This window comes from Suncus etruscus, chromosome 12, assembly GCF_024139225.1.
Source record: "Suncus etruscus isolate mSunEtr1 chromosome 12, mSunEtr1.pri.cur, whole genome shotgun sequence".
NCBI lineage: Eukaryota > Metazoa > Chordata > Mammalia > Eulipotyphla > Soricidae > Suncus > Suncus etruscus.
The window spans coordinates 7,099,613-7,119,264 of record NC_064859.1 but is presented as its reverse complement, the minus strand read 5'-3'; the positions used below and the strand labels follow the sequence as shown (position 1 = coordinate 7,119,264).

The 19,652-nt window shown below is 36.6% G+C and overlaps 1 protein-coding gene across 9 annotated transcripts in view; it reads right to left on the bottom strand.

Annotated features, from left to right (window-relative positions):
• Positions 1-19,652, bottom strand: part of EPB41L2 (erythrocyte membrane protein band 4.1 like 2) — a 271,009-nt gene that overhangs the window by 136,096 nt on the left and 115,261 nt on the right. For all 9 annotated transcript variants that reach the window (XM_049785156.1, XM_049785155.1, XM_049785161.1 and 6 more), the window contains exons 3-4: positions 6,456-6,919; positions 4,842-5,054 (exon numbers count right to left, since the gene is read on the bottom strand). In XM_049785156.1, coding sequence (XP_049641113.1) covers positions 4,842-5,054; positions 6,456-6,905 — 663 coding nt within the window. In that variant the 5' untranslated portion in view covers positions 6,906-6,919. The remainder of the gene's footprint in view (positions 1-4,841; positions 5,055-6,455; positions 6,920-19,652) is intronic.

The following is a 19,652-nucleotide window of genomic DNA, read 5'->3' as shown; positions in this document are numbered from 1 at the left end:
AGTAATTAAAGAACTTTTGATTTTATTATTTGGCTGGTTGGTTTTGGCTCACACCTGACACTGCTCAGGACTTTCTCCTGGTTCTATGCTCAGAGATCACTCTGGGACGTGCTTAGGGAACTCTTCTGCAGTGTTTAAAATCGTATGTGGGACAATCTCGTGAATGGCAAATATCCTACTACTATACAGTCTCTCTGGTCCTTAAAACCCTGAACTTTAAATATTTTGCTTGTAGCAACACAATAGCTTGGTTTCCTAGAAGAGCATCATAAATGAGGAACTTATCATATATCTGTGCTTTATTGTGTAGCAACCCTAAATGAGCCAAGATATCTTTTAACTGAATGCTAAGTAAGATGGAAAAGTATGGGGACAGACATAATGATTAAATAAAACTTCAGTAATTTAGTACCTATATAAATAAAACACTAAAGGAAAAAATAAGATTTAGTTATTTATGTACTCTGGATTTGGGCCACATTTGACAATGTTTAAGAGTTACTACTCGTCCCCTGAGTACCTCCAGGTGTGGCCCCCCAAAAAATTTTAATATCTCCTTAAAATATAAAGAAAAAATATGTAAAAAAGAAAATAAATGGAAGAAAAAACAAAATAGATAAACACCCCAAAATAAAACCACCAATATTTAAAATAATATTAATAATAAATAAAACTAATTTTAAGATAACATCTTTTATCTACAGAGAACTAGTAACTCAAAAAACAAAAAAATAATATATATACTTCACCTTTATAATACCTAAGTATGATCAAACAGATCTGGAAAACTGTCAAGGCTTGAAGGTTGCTTTTGACAAGTCTGCTGTAAACCTTAAGGATGCTCCTTTGTACATGACTTCCCTTTTTAATCTCCTTGCCTGCAGTATTTCACCTTGGTGGGATTCCTCATTGTGATTAGGATGTGCCTTGGGGTGTTTTTCTTTTGATCTCTTTTAGCCAGTACTCTTTGGGCATGAAGTATTTGGTTGCATGCACTCTTTATCTCTAGGTGTTTTTCTGCAATGATGTCCTTGACTGTTGAATTTTCATAAAGATTTTTCCCCCCCTGGGCCTCTGAGTCTCCAATGATTTTATGCTGTTTTTATTGAGTTTATCTGCAATAAACCTCTATTTTTATCATCACATTCTTTGAGGATTTTTTTTTTCCATCATCTGATCCTTTGTTTTAGGCTTTTTTCCAGCCTCTTCTGTTGTACAAAGTTGTTATGCACCTCATCTTCCAACTCACTGATTATGTCTTCAGCAGCTGTTACTCCCTTGGAGAGGCTTTTAAATGAGATTTTCATTTTGTCTACCAAGTTTTGTAGCCCTGATATTTCAGTTTAGAGTTTTCTTATTTTTACTTTCATGTCCTCGATTCTTATTTGTGGTTTGTTTGTTCGTTCCATAGATTCTTTTGAGTTCCTTGAACATCCTTCTCCAAATTTCCACTGTAAAGTCTTTCTTTGAGAGGCTATGTAGGTGGCTGATATTTGTTGGGTCTGAAGACCCATCATCGACCCATCATCTTCATTATCTCAACTATGGTGGTTCTATGATGCTTTCCCAGAGTGTCCTTTGCAGTGCGGTTTTTCTACATGTGTGCTGGTATAATTGATTAGGGGATAAGTGCAGTTGTGGAGCAAAGTGGAGGGGCTACTCTACTTTTGTATCTCTTGCAGAAGCCTGTGTTCCCTCTGTGGAGGAGGGGCTTCATCTCTCAGGTTAGATTTCTCCTTTGGGAGAGGGCCCTTACCCCTTTGTCACGACTTCTGCTAGCCTCTGCTCAAGGTGGGCTTCCTGCTCTTCTTTTGTCTCTGGGCAAAAGAAGTCTGTGTTCCCTCAGCAGTGGAGGGGCTTCACCTCTCAGCTTAGTTTTTTTTTTTTGGGGGGGGGGGGGAGACCCATGTTTCTCAGGGCTTCTGCATGCATTGTCCCATTCTGGAATTCCTCCCAGGAGTGATTTCTAAGCACTGCCAGGATATGGCCCAAAAACCAAAAAAAAAAAAAAAAAAAAAAAAAAAAATGGTGTCATCTCTATAAGAAACCAATTTAGACACTACTGTGTACCTGAAACCATCTAATGTTTAGAAAAAAAATGAAATAAAAGAATGTCAACTAACAAGAGCTTATGAAGTGACTTAATGACCTCATTGTGAGATAAAATAATTTTTACAAATGTTTTTTTTGTTGTTGTTTTTTAGTTTTCCTTCCTTCTCTTTTTCTTTATTATTTTCTTTTTATAATTTCACTCCAACTTACCTAGAAACAAAATTTCTTTTTTTGGTCTTTGGGCCACACCTGGTGAACGCTCAGCAATTACTCCTGGCTATGCACTCAAGTATCGCCCCTGGCTTGGGGGGACCATATAGGACACCAGGGGATTGAACCGAAGTCTGTCCTAGATTAGCCGCATGCAAGGCAAACCCCCTACCACTTGTGCAACCGCTCTGGCCCCATAGAAACAAATTTTTTATGATCAGCTACATCAACTATGTAATACTTGTCTTGTTTAGCCAATAAAATTTAAGTTAAAAGCATATATATTGCTTCAAAGAAGAGGATTTAAAAGGTATATAGAATGGTTCTATCATGTTTTATTTCTCTCCCTAATGACGAAACCTATTTGTCCCAGGGAAACAGATCTAATTTTGGTCCAAACACCAAGACATAGAGAAAGAAAAAGCAATCTACCAAGGGCATATAATCTAAACAAAGTAAATAAACCACTGTTAATAATGAGATTCTAAGTTTGATAGAGTGTAACCTAATCAAAGCTGATATAAATGATGTAATTAAATGAATGAAAATTAAAATACTTAAGACAATACTGAGTGAAATTTAAGATTAAAAGTGCTGATAACAATGGTTTCTAGTTGGAATTTCAATTGCCACTCAGGAGAGCTCACTTCAACAGTATCTGAAAAAACTAAAGAAATAAAATTCTATTCTGTGAATCTGGCAATTTCATTATCAGATGTATATCCTAAAGAAATTCTTATCTAATTTAAGATGGGAATGTGTGGTAACATCCACTGAAACATTGTTTATAGTATATTCATTTAAATATGTATACACATATTATATGATATATATAATATTACATATCTGTAATATATAATATTATATATCATGTGTATATAATGTATAAAGAAATTTCCAGCACAGAAATAAATATTTCAAAGGAACACTACATTGCAGATTTATATATTAAAAGAGAATAAGAGAATGACAGGGCTAAAGAGATAATACAGAGGATAAGTAAGGCAAGTAAAAGACCTGGGAATAATCCCTAGCTTGCATCCATTTAGTTCCCTGAGCATCACCAGATTAATTCCTGAATGCAGAGGCATGGGTTGTCCCTGAATATCACCAGGTATGGCCCAAACCCCTAAAAATTCTAGTATTAAAAAAAAAATACACAGCAAGAGAGGAGAGTTTAGAATGGGGTAGGGCATTTGCCTTGCAAGCAACCAACCCAGGACCAATGATGGTTCAAATCCCGGCATCCCATATGGTCCCCCGTGCCTGCCAGGAGCAATTTCTGAGCAGAGAACCAGAAGTAACTCCTGAGAATTGGTGGGTGTGGCCCCCAAACAAAACAAAACAAAAAAAATAATAGTGTTAAACCAAAAAACAGATGGGTCCACTCTTAAGGTTTGATGACATAAAAATTATAGAGATGAACCTAAATAACCCTCTGATCTACAAATAAAATCAGTTTGGCCAAAGGATGGGTGAATGATTCAAGATTACACAACAGATTATATCGCCAAATTGGTTTAAAACTAGAAATTCCCTGCTCCAGGGACAGATAGAGAATATAAGGGATATGGGTAAACTCGTACCACTACTTCATAGTTTTCCTTACTGCTCCTCCCCACAGTCTATCTGTATCTCTCCCCTCACTCCCTTTCCTTTTCTCTCTCCTATCTCTATATCGTGTCAAAGACTTTTAATTTTCATTTAATCCTTTTCTTAAAATTTAAACATTAAAAAAATTTAAATTTAATAGTAGTAATTGAATAAATAACAGTATTGAGATAACACAAAGATAAAGGCAAGGATAATGAAACATTCATTTTAGTTCATTGGTCCAGTTTATAACCACCAGAATCAAAATGTTATGTTGAGAATCCTGCACTTATCACTAACTGTGAAATTGGAACAAGTTACTTAATCTTTTGAAACATTACAATCTAAAACGCTAGGGATAGCCACAATAATAATACCTACCTCATAGAGAATTTAAAGGTCCTCACATAGTTCTTCAGTAAACAAAAGCTATTAGTATATACTATGTAAATATTATCTATAAAAACAGCATATACACTGACATACAATTATAAAATCTACACATCAGCATCAGTGCTAATTTAAAAAAAACAATTTTTAATTAAAGGAAATTAAATAAATAAGCTACATTTTAAATCAATATGTGCCTCAGGATAAAAACACTGAGTCAAACTGCTAAAATTTCATTGCTCTGAAATGTGTCAGCCAAGCACTGTTGATTCTCTTCAAGTGAGACTTTAATAACTACAGATAATATTCAAAATATTTAATGCTCTTTAGAAAGACACCAGCCACTATATGACTAATGCAGATTAGCAGAACAATGCCCCATTTGCATTAAGGACCAGGAAATATTGCTTGTAAAGAAAATGATGACTCTATGTTTTCTGGCATTTTAAAATATAAATTGTGAACAACTAGCTTAAAATACCTTGGCAAAAAACCAAAATATACTTTTAAAGCTATCCTAAATGAATAAAGGTAAGTACTCCAGTTGGTTTTCTTTGACAAACCAAGTAATGTTTCCCATCAGCTCCCTGACTCACCTCCAGATCACAGCTATATTCAGTACCATCGAGGAGGGCCACTTTACATGGAATATTTTTGGTCTTTTTGATGACTTTCTGAGAGGACTTCTCCATTTTAACTTCATTGGTCTGCACTTCCTTTGTCTCCTGTTTGGCAGTTTCTCCTTCCAGTTTGTATTCTTGAATGTCCTTTACTTTCTCCTCTTTCTTTTTTTGCTCATCTTCAGCAGGCTAGAGGAAAAACATTAAGTTCATGCCAAAGTTAATGACTGTTTCAGAAGATAATATGTTAATACAATATACATAATACATTTATAATTATGTAAAATATTTATTTATGTAAATCATGTGAATTGTGTAATTATGTGCAATGTATAAAATATATAATATATTTAAGAACCATGACTGTTGCTCTCAATAAATTCTAACAAGTTAAAAGACTTCAAAATTTTGCTTAAAAGGATACTTCCCCATATCTTTTCTTCCACCTTTTACTACCACTTTTTTCATTTTACAAGTTTGGCAAATCCAGCATGAAAGGAGTTTAAAAATAAAAAATCCTACAACCAGGCGGTTACCATGGCAACAATGCTTTAATTATTTCAAATAATAAATTTTCCAATTATAATCTCAAAGACCAAACTATGTTATACTAAGCAACCAAAATGAGCATATATTCTCTGCTTGCTACTACTCACAGAACTACAGTCAAACAGGTAATGAAGTGTACACACCATTTTAAAGAAGAGGTGGCAGGATTATAGCACTATCAGTTTCACCTTTAAACACCTGTCCATTTTAATTTCCCGTATCTCATGAGGTGTTTTTCTTTGGGGTGGGGGTTGGGTCACACCTGGCTCTGTGCTCAGAAATCACTCCTGGCAGGACTGGGGGACCATATGGGATGCCAGGATTCGAACCACAGTTTGTCCTGAATCGGCTGCATACAAGGCAAAAATGCCCCACTGTCGTGCTGTCTCTCCAACTCTATCATAAGTTTATTTTTAATTAAAAGAAAAAGTGTTAGGGTCCAGAGTAGAAGGACGATAACCACACAATTGGAATAAAGTTTAATACTTTAATTTGTTTGCCAACAACCCCCACACTGGCCAGCCAGGGACATCCCCCAAGAAGATGAGCCCCTCCCCCAAGGTCATGAGAAAGATTATGTAGGGAAAGGATATAGGGAGGGTTCCAGCTTTCTTATGAACCTTAAAATGATTGGCTATTGTCTAGGGGTATCTTCCTACTGCTTCTTGTCCTTCCCTGATAGGCTACCTAGTATGGCCAGGTAGTTTGGGGTGGAGTCTATGAAAATAGGCTTATGAAGGACCTAACATGTGGCTTACCCCATATGGTTCTTACAAAAATGGCTTCTCTACCTGCTCAGAACCTGAGAAGCCATAGCCTTTACAAAATGGCGTAACTTCTTGTTCAGAATTCAGGTCCCAACAAGAGTAACAGGAGAAGGAGTGAGAGACCAATCTATCCAAGCAAGACCTGATCCCAACCTCCAGATACATTAAGTCAAAAGCATTAAGTATAAAAATCTTGAAATGATTTAAAATGAACTTTTTGGTTGCAGAGTTACACCATCAACATTCTGCTTCCAGATATTCTCTTCCCACATACCTGTGTCTCTGCACTGCTCACCATTGGTTTTTCTTCCTCAGTGTCAATCTTCGGCTCTTGCTGTTTTCTCTGAGCTATTTCATCAGCATCACCCTTTGCCTGCCTTTTTTCTTCCTGAGGAGACTCCTTATCCAGTATCTGTTCTTCCACAAAAGCTTGGGTAGGTTCTTTTTTATCCCCTCCATCTTTGGCCAATATTAAGTTGTATGACTTCTGTTTCTTCAGCCATGGAGGTATGAATCGAGAAATACCCCTACTCTCAGATGGATCCTTCTCTCTCTTCTGGTAGCGGAGGTGTGGACTACTTTGGCTGTCAGCTGGAGGAGAGGGTGCAGGTGACTGATTCTGCTGGTTTTCTGCTACTTTTTCAGAGTTATCCTTGGTTGCATCTGCTCCCAACTGATCAGGTTCTTTCTTCACTTCAGAGGCAGAGCCAACCTCTGTAGTCATGATCACAGCTTAAGCTGTAAATGAAACAAAGTGAAACAAGCCATTTTACAAACTCTCAATTTTTGCTTAGTTTTCAGAAAAGAATAAGGTAAGAAGGAATAAGAAGATAGGCAGGAAAATCAAAGAAGCGATAAAGGGGAAAAGAGGGTTCAGAGGCACAAAAGAAAATGGAGATTGTTTCTCCTAACTGCTTAGAATTCTCTAACAGAATCAAAGAACCAATGGTGGCATCATAATAGAACTAACTGAATATAGAATTCAAAGTGCTTGATATCATTCTTGTATGTTTGTTTGGTCATATTTTAACTAGCTATAATACAAATTTATATGGAAAGTAACTTTTCCCTACACCAAGTATCCCTTCTTCCGTAACATAAAATGCTGTAGATTGTTAGAAAATATTAAGATACATTTCACTGCAATTTCATATACAAAAAAACCCAAGTTAACAAAAATTATTTGGAATTAGAAATTGGTTTAAAATGTTGGATTCTTTGTAGAAAACTAAACCTGGAATAAAAAACAAGTTTTTGTTCAAAATTAAATTCCATGGGCCGCTTAAGTAAAGAATATTATTTAATCATGAAATGATCAGTTTATTTAGGATATATGCCCATTAATTAGTTTGAGGGGGGCAAATCAATGTCCTTGTAAAATTTAAAGAATAATCTTACACTTGTCCAAGGAAATCAAGATAAGTTATGGCTCTATAGTTAAGAGAAATAATCTGGAGACCAATTAACTAGAGAAGACTTTAGTCAATTTAGAAGCAAAGAATTATGAAATTGAAGTCCCCTTTCATTATGTTAAAAATAATTTTAATAATAAATCTATCACTCATTATCTGTCAGATATCATGTGCATAATTTTTGCTCCTTAAAATATCTTACATACAAAGACTTTATTCCCCCATCATCTTGCAGGTAATGAACTCAAGAGTAGACATCCCTTGCTCAAGAAAGTGGATAGAAAACCACTGAATACAAGACTGGATAGCTGTCTACATATATTCACCTTTATTTCATAATATCTTAACATTGTCACTATTAATGAATGATCAACAAACTCAATCAGAGCCCCTGACTTAGTCCTCAAAGATACATGCAGTTTGTGAAAATGACTAAAAAAACACAAATCTAAATTTTGGATCTACTATAGTTAGACCTGTTTCTATGGTTTACCACAATTAGCTTTGCCCTCTACAAAATAAAATTTTTTTATTAGTTTCCATCACAATGAAAATCAAATTTGGACATTCTTGTTTGACCATCTCAGCTCAATTGAGATGACAGAAAAATTAAATACAAGGTGTTAATGCAAAGAGTAAAGATAAACCACACAGTTCCATTTCACAAAATGAATTCAGTTCATTATTACTATCATAACTAACTATTTAATGACCTTTTATTCACTGCAATGTCTCCAACTTCCAGAGTGGTAAATAAGAGGTACCCAATAAATATTTACTGGGCATTGTAAAATCATCTAAGATATATTGCAGAGCATTTTCTACTGTTATCTCAAAAAAGAGAAAACAGGTACTGAAATACTAAGAGGAATGAGTAAAATCACAAAGCTAAATGGAAGAAACTAACATCATCTATGGTTTCCTAAACTAGCAATGTTCATTCCACAAAGCTTCAACTACATGTGCCTAAAATCTAACACTGGTATAGTTACATAAGAAGTAAAGTACTTCCTGTTTATAATCAACCTTTAAAAAATAATATAAAAAAAACTTGCTGTGAAGAGCCAGTCCATTAGATAAGCATGTGGTTTGATACAATTACCATGTTGGCATGCTCTGATAAAAAGTGTTCATTACTATAACAGCTCCATTGGGGAAAAAAAAGCAAGCTTCATTTAACAAGCAACCAAGCAGAAAAGCATCATCAATAGATCAGCACTGGTTAGGTAAGGAATTATACAAAATAACTTGTGTTAAAAAAGATATACATTCCAAGGTTTCATTTTTATGACTATCTGAATTACCCAGTATATTATGTTATGCTACCAAAACCATAAGCCCTTAACCATCGCAAGCAAAGCCAAGTCAACAGTTACACAACATACACACTATATAAAAATTTCAATCAAGAAGTCCATGCTGGGGCTGGAGAGATAGCATGGAGGTAAGGCATTTATTTGCCTTGGATGACGAAGGACGATGGTTCGAATCCTGGCATCCCATATGGTCCCCTGAGCCTGCCAGAAGTAACCCCTGAGCACTGCTAGGTGTGACCCAAAAGAGGAGGAGGAGGAGGAAGAGGAGGAGGAGGAGGAGAAGGAGAAGAAGGAGTAGGAGAAGGAGAAGGAGGAGGAGGAGGAGGAGGAGAAGAAGAAGAAGTCCAAGAAGAAGAAGAAAGTCGAAGAAGAAGAAGAAGAAGAAGAAGAAGAAGAAGAAGAAGAAGAAGAAGAAGAAGAAGAAGAAGAAGGAGAAGGAGAAGAAGGAGGAGGAGGAAGAAGTCCAAGAAGAAGAAGAAGAAGAAGAAGAAGAAGGAGAAGAAGAAGTAGAAGAAGTCCAAGAAGAAGAAGAAGTCCAAGAAGAAGAAGAAGTCCAAGAAAAGAAGAAGGAGGAGGAGGAGGAGAAGAAGGAGGAGGAGGAGGAGGAGGAGAAGAAGAAAAAGAAGAAGGAGGAGGAGAAGGAGAAGAAGAAGAAGAAGAAGAAGAAGAAGAAGAAGAAAGAAGAAGAAGAAGAAGAAGAAGAAGAAGAAGAAGAAGAAGAAGAAGAAGAAGAAGAAGAAGAAGAAGAAGAAGAAGAAGAAGAAGAAGAAGAAGAAGAAGAAGTAGTCAATGCTAATTATTAGTTCCAGATGTTTCCTAAAGACAAGAGGGCTTTAAGAACCCTCACTGTTAATATAACTCCAGCTTAGGGTTCAGGGTATCTATAGCTGCCAGATGAGTGACTCCCAACCCCTGCTGAGATTGTTAATAAGAGAAGGACTTTAATGTCTACCAACTGAGTTCAATTTGTTACTGAGGTATTCCAGATTTACAAAATAAGAGCATTTTTGTCTCTAAATTTAAAAGATAAAAGTAGGGGGACAGGGAGAAGCTTTACTTTGAACTTATAATGGTGCAATGAATAATTGTGCAAAAAATAATTTAGCAATTTTGCAACAAATAATTGGTAAACAATATTGGCAATGTGTTCACAATTTCATTTTTGCTAGGTTTGATAATATTTGCTTTCATCTACTGTTGTGAATGGGCACAGGTTAAACAGACCAACTTTGATGATACTCTAAATCATTTGCTTTTGTTTATTCTCCTCAAATCACCTAGAGCTTAAGGTTATTGTTTATTTTAAAGAAAGGTCTTTATTTATTTTAAAGGAAGGCCTTTAAATAGTCCACAATCTTCCTTCAAAGCACTGAATGTGTGAAAAACAAAACAGTAACCCAAATAGAGAAATGACTCCACAGTCACTAAACTCTACACAAGTAATAAGAGTGAGTATTCTCAAATCCTTGAAGCATTTAAGAGGAGGGAAGGAGAAAAATGTAGAAGAGGGAAAAGGTTAAGATACCAGGGAAGAAAAAGGAATTTTAAAAAAAGGAGAGGGGTAACTCAACCAGACTCAATTGACTCCTCGTTCCTTATAGTTTTACTTTTCTTAAGAATCAGAAAGTCTTAAAAACATGAAAATATTTCATTCAAATACATCCCATGAGACAATACTAATCATGATTATTTATTTATGTGGTGGGAATACATGAGTTCTTTCTATAACAGTCCAATACTACCTCCACCTATTACCACTGAAGCACACTATGTCTTGGTCATTTATTTAAAAGAACAAAAGCGCTTAAAGAGAGAACTCTTTCAATAAAGACATATGCTAGCATCTGGTTTAAATCGAAGTCACACATACAAAAGATATGAACTGCAGTCTTTTTTAGTTCTAGTCTAGGCATGATCTAGTTACACTCTGAGCATGTACTTCCTCCACCCTTTCTCCTTTTTAACAATACAAATTCTGTTCAACTTTCCTCCCTCTTCCACATGCCTGCCAACTGAGGCTGCCTCCAGGCTGAGTAAATTCGACTGGCATAGTGCAATCATGTGAGACCCTCTTTCCATTTGCCAGCAAGACAAAGACTGCTGGTGGGTTTCAGGGCAAGATTCCTAGAACAAGTAGGATATGCTCTTCCTCTGAGCATAAGAGTGCTGCAGCAATCCTGAATCACAAAGGGAGAAAACCTGAAAACACAGACAAGCATTCTCAAGGCCTGGCCTGCACCTGAGTGCATCCCTCTGCAGCCAGGTCCTACTAAAGGGGATTCCTGTTTAGAAAGTGATATACATCCCCTGGCTTCAAATAGTCAAGACAGGGGATTCGGTTACTTGCAACCAACATCAGCCTCAGCATATTCTAAAGCAAACTTGAGAAAATAACCCGTAATAAACTGGGAGCACATACAAAACAATCAGATAATTACTACTGTCCACAGATTTAGTGGTCCCTATACAAAATATCAAACTTTCATTGATTTTCTAATTCCTAATGTTCAATATTTATAAAACCTAAGTGATAACAGAGCAGTAGGGCATTTGCCTTGCATGCTGCTGACCCAGGAAGGACTCAGGTACGACCCCCAGCATCCCATATAGTCCCAAGTCCACCAGGAGCAATTCCTGAGTGTAGAGCCAGGAGTAACCCCTGAACACCGCCGGGTGAGGCTCAAAAAACAAAAACAAACAACCCTAATCTCGAATTAATAAATGAGACAAATAATTTATTTTGTTTTGGTTATTAGCTATTCCTAAGGGCTTACTTTGGTTCTGCACAAGAATTACACTTGGGAGGGCTTGAGGAACCATCTGGGTTGCTGGGGATCAAACCTGGATCAGTCTCAGATAAGGCAAGCACTTTACCAACTATTCTTATTGCTCTGGCCTCCAAAACCATTTATTTTTATCCTAACAATGCGATGAAGTAAGAAAGTTCTCAGACCATCAAATGAAAGTTTCTTCTTTTTCCTATATTTGGAGAGAATATGTGAAATCAAGAGTATTTTTCAATAGCATCCGATTAATCGACTGGCATAGTGCGATCATGTGAGACCCTCTCTACATTTGCCAGAAAGGATACTGGTTACTAATACTGGCTACTAATACTAATACTGGTTACAAAAATAAAATCCTGTTGTTATCATTCAAAATTAGTTCCAAGAAAGCCATCTACACTAAGCAAAGATCTTTTCCAACAAGCAAGGATGAGGTCAGAATCAGAACAGAAAATCCAGCAGTTATGCATAATTCATTACTGATTCCAACATGGAACATTATCCTCATATTACAAATTCATAGAAACCTTGTTGTCTGACTACTCCAAACGACAAGCACAGACTACTTGAAGTTGATAAAACAGTCAGTACTGCTTAGCTGTTCTTTTTTTTTTTTTTAAATAATATTTTATTTAAACACCTTGGTTACAAACATGACTGTGGTTGGATTTCACTCTTAAAAGAGAAGACCCACCCCCATCACCAGTGCAACTTTCCCACCACCAATGCCCCAAATTTCCCTCCTCCCACCCCAGCGCCACCTGTACTCTAGACAGGCTTTTATTTCCCTCCTACATTCTCATAGTTAGGATAGTTCGCAATGTAGTTATTTCTCTAACTAAACTCATCACTCTTTGTGGTGAGGTTCATGAAGTGGGCTGTAACTTCCAGCCCTCCTCTCTTTTGTCTCTGGAAATTATTGCAAGAATGTCTTTATTTTTCTTAAAACCCACAGATGAGTGAGAAGATTCTGCGTCTTTCTCTCTCTCTTTCTGACTTATTTCACTCCGCATAAAAGATTCCATGTACATCCATGTATAGGAAAATTTCATGACTTAATCTCTCCTGACGGCTGCATAATATTCCATTGTGTATATGTACCACAGTTTCTTTAGCCATTCATCTGTTGAAGGGCATCTTGGTTGTTTCCAGAGAATTGCTATGGTAAATAGTAATGCAATGAATATAGGTGTAAGGAAGGGATTTTTTTGTTTTGTATTTTTGTGTTCCTAGGGTATAATCCTAGGAGTAGTATAGCTGGATAGTATGGGAGCTCAATTTCCAGTTTTTGGAGGAATCTCCAAACAAGTGAAAGCAGAGATTAACAGATGGGAATATATTAAGCTGAGAAGCTTCTACACCTCGAAAGAAATAGTGTCCAGGATACAAGAGCACTCACTGAGTAGGAGAAACTATTTACCAAATACTCATCAGATAAGGGGCTAATCTCCAAAATATACAAGGCACTGACAGAACTTTTTTTTATTTAAACAACTTTATTACATTCATGATTGTGTTTGAGTTTCAGTCATGTAAAGAACACCACCCATCACCAGTGCAACATTCCCATCACCAATGTCCCCAAACCCCTCCTACCTACCCAACCCCCGCACAGGCTTTCTATTTCCCTCGTACATTCTCATTATTAGGATAGTTCAAAACGTAGTTATTTCTCTAACTAAACTCATCCCTGTTTGTGGTGAACTTCATGAGGTGAGCTGTAACTTCCAGCTCTTTTCTCTTTTGTCTGAAAGTTATTATTGAAAGAATGTCTTTCATTTTTCTTAAAACCCATAAATGAATGAGACCATTCTGCGTTTCTCTCTCTCTCTCTCTCTCTCTCTCTCTCTCTCTCTCTGACTTATTTCACTCAGCATAATAGATTCCATGTACATCCATGAATAGGAAAATTTCATGACTTCATCTCTCCTGACAGCTACATAATATTCCATTGTGTATATGTACCACAGTTTCTTTAGCCATTCATCTGTTGAAGGGTATATTGGCTGTTTCCAGAGTCTTGCTATGGTAAATAGTGCTGCAATGAATATAGATGTAAGGAAGGGATTTTTGTATTGTATTTTTGTGTTCCTAGGATATATTCCCAGGAGTGGTACAGCTGGGTCGTATGGGAGCTTGATTTCTAGTTTTTGGAGGAATCTCCATATTGCTTTCCATAAAGGTTGAACTAGATGGCATTCCCACCAGCAGTGGATAAGAGTTCCTTTCTCTCCACATCCCCGCCAACACTGCTTGTTCTCATTCTTTGTGATGTGTGCCAATCTCTGGGGTGTGAGGTGGTACCTCATAGTTGTTTTGATTTGCATCTCCCTGATGATTAGTGATGTGAAACATTTTTTTCATGTGTCTTTTGGCCATTTGTATTTCTTCTTTGTCAAAGTGTCTGTCCATTTCTTCTCCCCATTTTTTGATGGGATTAGATGTTTTTTTCTTGTAAATTTCACACTGACAGAACTTTACAAGAAAAAAAACAAACATCTAATCCCATCAAAAAAATGGGGAGAAGAAATGGACAGACACTTTGATAAAGAAGAAATACAAATGGCCAAAAGGCACATGAAAAAATGCTCCATATCACTAATCATCAGGGAGATGGAAATCAAAACAACTATGAGGTTCCACCTCACACCGCAAAGTTTGGCACACATCACAAAGAACAGGAACAATCAGTGCTGGTGGGGATGTGGACAGAAAGGAACTCTTATCCACTGCTGGTGGGAATGCCATCTAGTTCAACCCTTCTGGAAAGTGATATGGAGATTCCTCCAAAAGATGGGTCTTCTTAAATCTATTTGACACCCTAAGCTTTGTAGTCAGAAATATTGACAGGTAATCTTACTTAAATTCCTTTTCTTCAATGAGGCCACAAATTCCATAATGGTGAAAGCTGGAACTACATTCTTTCTGCATAATGCTAAATAATCTTGGATAAAATAACATGGTGGTTTAGAGCTCAGGTCAAGGAAACAAACTGGGATTAGAATTTAAGCTCTAATTTTTAAAATATAACCAGGAGAAGTTATTTGGTCTTATTAAGTTTTAGTATCCTCATCAACAATATATATATATATATATATATATATATATATATATATATATATATATATATATATATATATATATATATTGTGTTCACTGGATGACCTGAGGATTGAACTGAAAAGCCTGACTCATCAAAATTGACATTCAATGTTAAATCCTCCTTATCATCAAATAAGAAGTACATGTAAAAAGGGATCTATGGGGGCTGGAAAGATAGCACAGTTGCAAGGCATTTGCCTTGCACGCAGTCAATCCAGGACGAATGGTGGTTCAAATCCCAGCATCCTATATGGTCCTTCAGCCTGCCAGGAACGATTTCTGAGCACAGAGCCAGGAGTAACCCTTGAGCACTGCCGGGTATGACCCCCCACCCCAAAAGAAAAGGGATCTATGTCTGATCGTTTATTGAAACTAACAATAGTCATAGTCAGAAACACAAAAAGGATATTAAATATCTTTTATTTGAAATAACAAATATCATTATAGCAAGTAAGTCCTTCAATTTCCCAATCTGTTGTGGTAGAACTAGAATTATTTACAGGATGAAGAATGAAAAAATTAAAGGAAAATAAATTTGTCCACACCTGTAAGTAATTCAAGATGTCCAGAGGCCTTTTTTATACAACACTGCTAACAATCCCAAACATCTTCACTATTGTATAAACTTTACCTAACATAATACCTAAAAACTTTTAGGAAATTTGTTAGAATTTTAGAAAGTTAAAAATTAGAAATCAATTAACTTATTTCTAATTGAGGATTTCAGTTATTAGCATGTTCTGAGTCTGGTACTTTCAGAATGTAGGCAACATTGGTGTCTTACTTCCTTATTTCAAACCAAACATTTATTAAGTACTTTCCTAGCATACATACCTGTTAACAGCACCATGAGCAAAAAACTCTGATATCAGTGATAGCAATAGTAAAGCTAATTAATATACAGTACAACAACTTGTGAGTAATTATGGTATTTGCTAACTTAAATCCACAAGTCAGTACTAGCCTGAAGAGCAAATATAGCTTTCCTTTTCTTTTTCTACTTTTATTTTTTTAGGGGGGGTGGTGGTTTTGATTTTTGGATCACACCCAGCAGTGCTCAGGGTTTACTCCTGGCTCTGCACTCAGAAATCATTCTAGGCAGGCCGGGAAGACCATATGGGATGCTGGGATTCGAACCACCTTCCATCCTGGATCAAATGCGTGCACGGCAGGTGCCCCATTGTTGTGCTATCTTTCCAGCCCCACTTTCCTTTTACTTATAATAATGTCATTCTATCAATGTCACAATTCTTTTTATATGTATTTATAAAATATATTTATATTATATATAATATATATTATGTATTATAAAATAGTATTTTATTAAAATAAAAATTCCAAGTACACATCACTGAAAAATCAACATTTCTTAAAAACACTGAAAATCACAAAAAATCATACAATTAATGGAAAATATTAATACAATTTATCAAAGGCGGATAAGAGCTAGAGAGAGAACACAAATAGGTTGAGTATATGCCTTGCAGGTAGGAGGCTTGTGTTCAATATCCAGTATTGCATGGTACCTTAACCCCTGCTGGGAACAAATCCTTAGAAACATGCCAGGAGGGGTCCCCAAGGATGGACACCTATGGACAAGAACTAGGTGCTGAAAGGAGGCAAAGTTTTATGCATTATACTCTCTCAGTAACTGTGCAAAATCATGGTGCCTAAAAGAAAAAAATGGGAGTGGGGCAGAAAAATGGGAATGGGGCAGGAGAAAGAGAGAAAGAGAGAGAGAGAGAGAGAGAGAGAGAGAGAGAGAGAGAGAGAGAGAGAGAGGGAGGGAGGGAGGGAGAGAGTGGGAGAGAGAGGGAGAGAGAGAGAGAGGGAGAGGGAGAGAGAGAGAGAGAGAAATGTGCTAGAGAGACAGGCTAGAGGGAAATAACGGACAGGAAAAATTTGAGTACACTGGTGGTGGGAAACAAATACTGGTGACAGGATGGGTGTTGGAATGTTCTATGCTGAAACTCAACTGTCAACAACGTTTTAATTCTGTATCTCAGTGACTCAATTAAAAAAAATGTACTAGTCAGGTATGTCCCTAAATCTAGGCCAAAAAATAAGAAGACATTCTGTGTTTTAAGGATCATTTCATTCTCATTGTCAATTTTATTTGCTAGAGACATATTTGCTCTCTTCATGAATTCAAATAAATTGAAGAAAAATCCAAATAATATAGTCTGGCATATAAACTTCATCAACATCAAAAAATCCAAACCAAGTTTCACTTTTCAACTGGCTAAATTAAGCAACAAACCAAGAGTAGGGAAAGGTAGCTAATGACTAAAGAGTTAAACAGAAGAATACATGAGACAGAAACATTAAAATATGCTCATACTCTCTTAAAAGAAATACAAACTAAAATTCAGAATGGAAAAATCCAAAGTTTAAATACATAATCTCTGAACTATGGCAAAAGAAGTATCACCATAAAATTTCTGGTAGAAGAGCCAATAAAAGTCGCTCTACCCAGAGTTACCAAAATTCCAAATGTGTACACACTTTAAAACAATAGTCCTAGAATTGTAACATAGTCAAGGGAGAATGCTAAGATCTCCATTGACTACAGAAGCTAGGGAGCAGAAGGAAAGAGAAGGAAAGAAATCAGGCAGATTGGTGGTGGGAATGTTGCACTAGTGAAGGGGGAAGGGTGTTTTGTTTATGACTGATTCAACTACAATCATGCTTGTAATCATGATTATGATTATTATTATTATATAACATATATAAAAGAAATTGGGCAGAAAGGAAGATGAGAAAATAATACAGGGAACAAGGCTTTGGTTATTTGGGGGATGTAGGAGAATAGTATAAGTATATATATCCAAAGCACAAACTCAACAACACTGAAAATATGAGATCTAAACTGGAACCATTGAACTTCAATGTGCTTCTCAAAGTGGTAGGTAGGGGATATGGAGGTTCTGTATGGGAGTGGAGGATGAGAGCGCATGGAGCACTGCAGATGGCAACTGACACCGGTGGTGGGATTGATGCTGATATATTATATGCCTAAAACTCAAATATCAATAACTTTGTAAACCACAGTTCTTTAGATTTTTTTAAAAAAATTTAAAAGAAAGCAATAAAATAACCCTTTAGACTCTGATCACAGAATTTCAATAACCAAGAGACGGGTAGGCATGTTGGTTTAAAAGGTCTCTATGGTATATGCTGACAGGACATTAGGTTGATGTGGTAACCAAATACCCCTAAAATATAACCACTTAAATTCTTGAAGCCAATGTTTAGTCAACAAAAATCAATTTAAATAAATTTTAAAAACAGTAGTCTACATAATGCAAATTATTCTGAATATGTCTAAATTAATATGCATTATTATTCACTATAATACTGTTTTAACAGCAAAAAAACTATGTCCTTGAGAATGGAGACATTATCATACTCATACTCAGCACTAAAAAAAGATTTTCATCCCAGTTACAAAAACCTCTATCATTGCTAAGAACAAAAAACTATATTAGATGATATGATATAAAATAATAGTATATATGATATGGAAAAAGGCAAAATGTATAAATGGGAGATATTAATGTGAAGCTATACAAATACATATTTGCCTCGATAAGCACAAAACGTGGAAATAGGGACAAGTTATAAAAATGACTGGCAATGGTGATTAACATAGACAGATGAGATACAGGGCTACAAATAAAGGAGATAGAGTCACTAAACATAAACTTGAACAAAATGAAACACTGACGTTATTAGGCAAACAATGTTTATTCATTAAAGTATATTCTGCCTAGTGTCAACCCAGCTTGGTTGGTCTACTACCTCAGCAACATCCCATGGCCACAATTTCCTATGTGATAGTGCCACTTTGTCTGATCACATCACTGTTGAACAGGTAAAATAACCAGAGTGCAAAAGTCCTTTTGTCTAATCCAGTTCAGCAGTAATGACGAGAGAACCTAAATGAAATTGACTTCCCAGCATAAGAAATTTAAGGTAGTTTCTACCTACTCAAACTGAATTTCTGCTGGCCAACAAAACCGTCCCTTCTTCCCCTAAAAACCATTTTCTTAATCAAAAAGTTTAAAAACGGGCCAGAGCGGTGGTACAAGCGGTAAGGCGTTTGCCTTGCCGGCACTAGCCTAGGACTGACCCCAGTTCGATTTCCCTGGCATCCCATATAGTCCCCAAGCCAGGAGCAATTTCTGAGTGCATAGCCAGGAGTAACCCCTGAGCATCACCGGGTGTGGTCAAAAAAAAGTTTAAAAGCTAAGCTTTTAGAGCAACCAGACATCGCAAAAAAGTACCGTATTTTTCCAGCTTATAAGACAACTGGGCGTATAAGACGACCCCCTAATTTTGCAGTTAAAACATAGGTTTAGGGCCCAGGGGTCTGCAACCTTTCAGACATAAAGAGCCACTTGGACCCGTTTCCGAAGGAAACTGGGAGCCGCAAAACCATTGCAACATTTAAAACAAATATAACACTGCATATATTGTTTCTTACCTTAATGCTATATACGTCACCAGGTACGGCTGCCTCCATTGGCTCCGCTCCTCAGCTCCGCCTCACTGCTATAGATATAGCGGAGAGAAGCGGAGCTGAGATTAAAGCAGTATTTTTTTTTTATGACATCGGCTCCGGAGCCGCGGCAAGCCTTCAAAAGAGCCGCATGCGGCTCCGGAGCCGCAGGTTGCCGACACCTGGTTAGGCCTATATTCGCTGTATCAGACAACGTTCCTGTGCTGCAACTGTATGTACTACAGTGAACCAATAACAACAAGCAAAGGTTCAAAGGTTATACTGTGATAGACGTCCTCTCTGACTCTGGCCAATCTGAGCAGGCTTTTGACAGTGTAGATTCGGTACAGAACA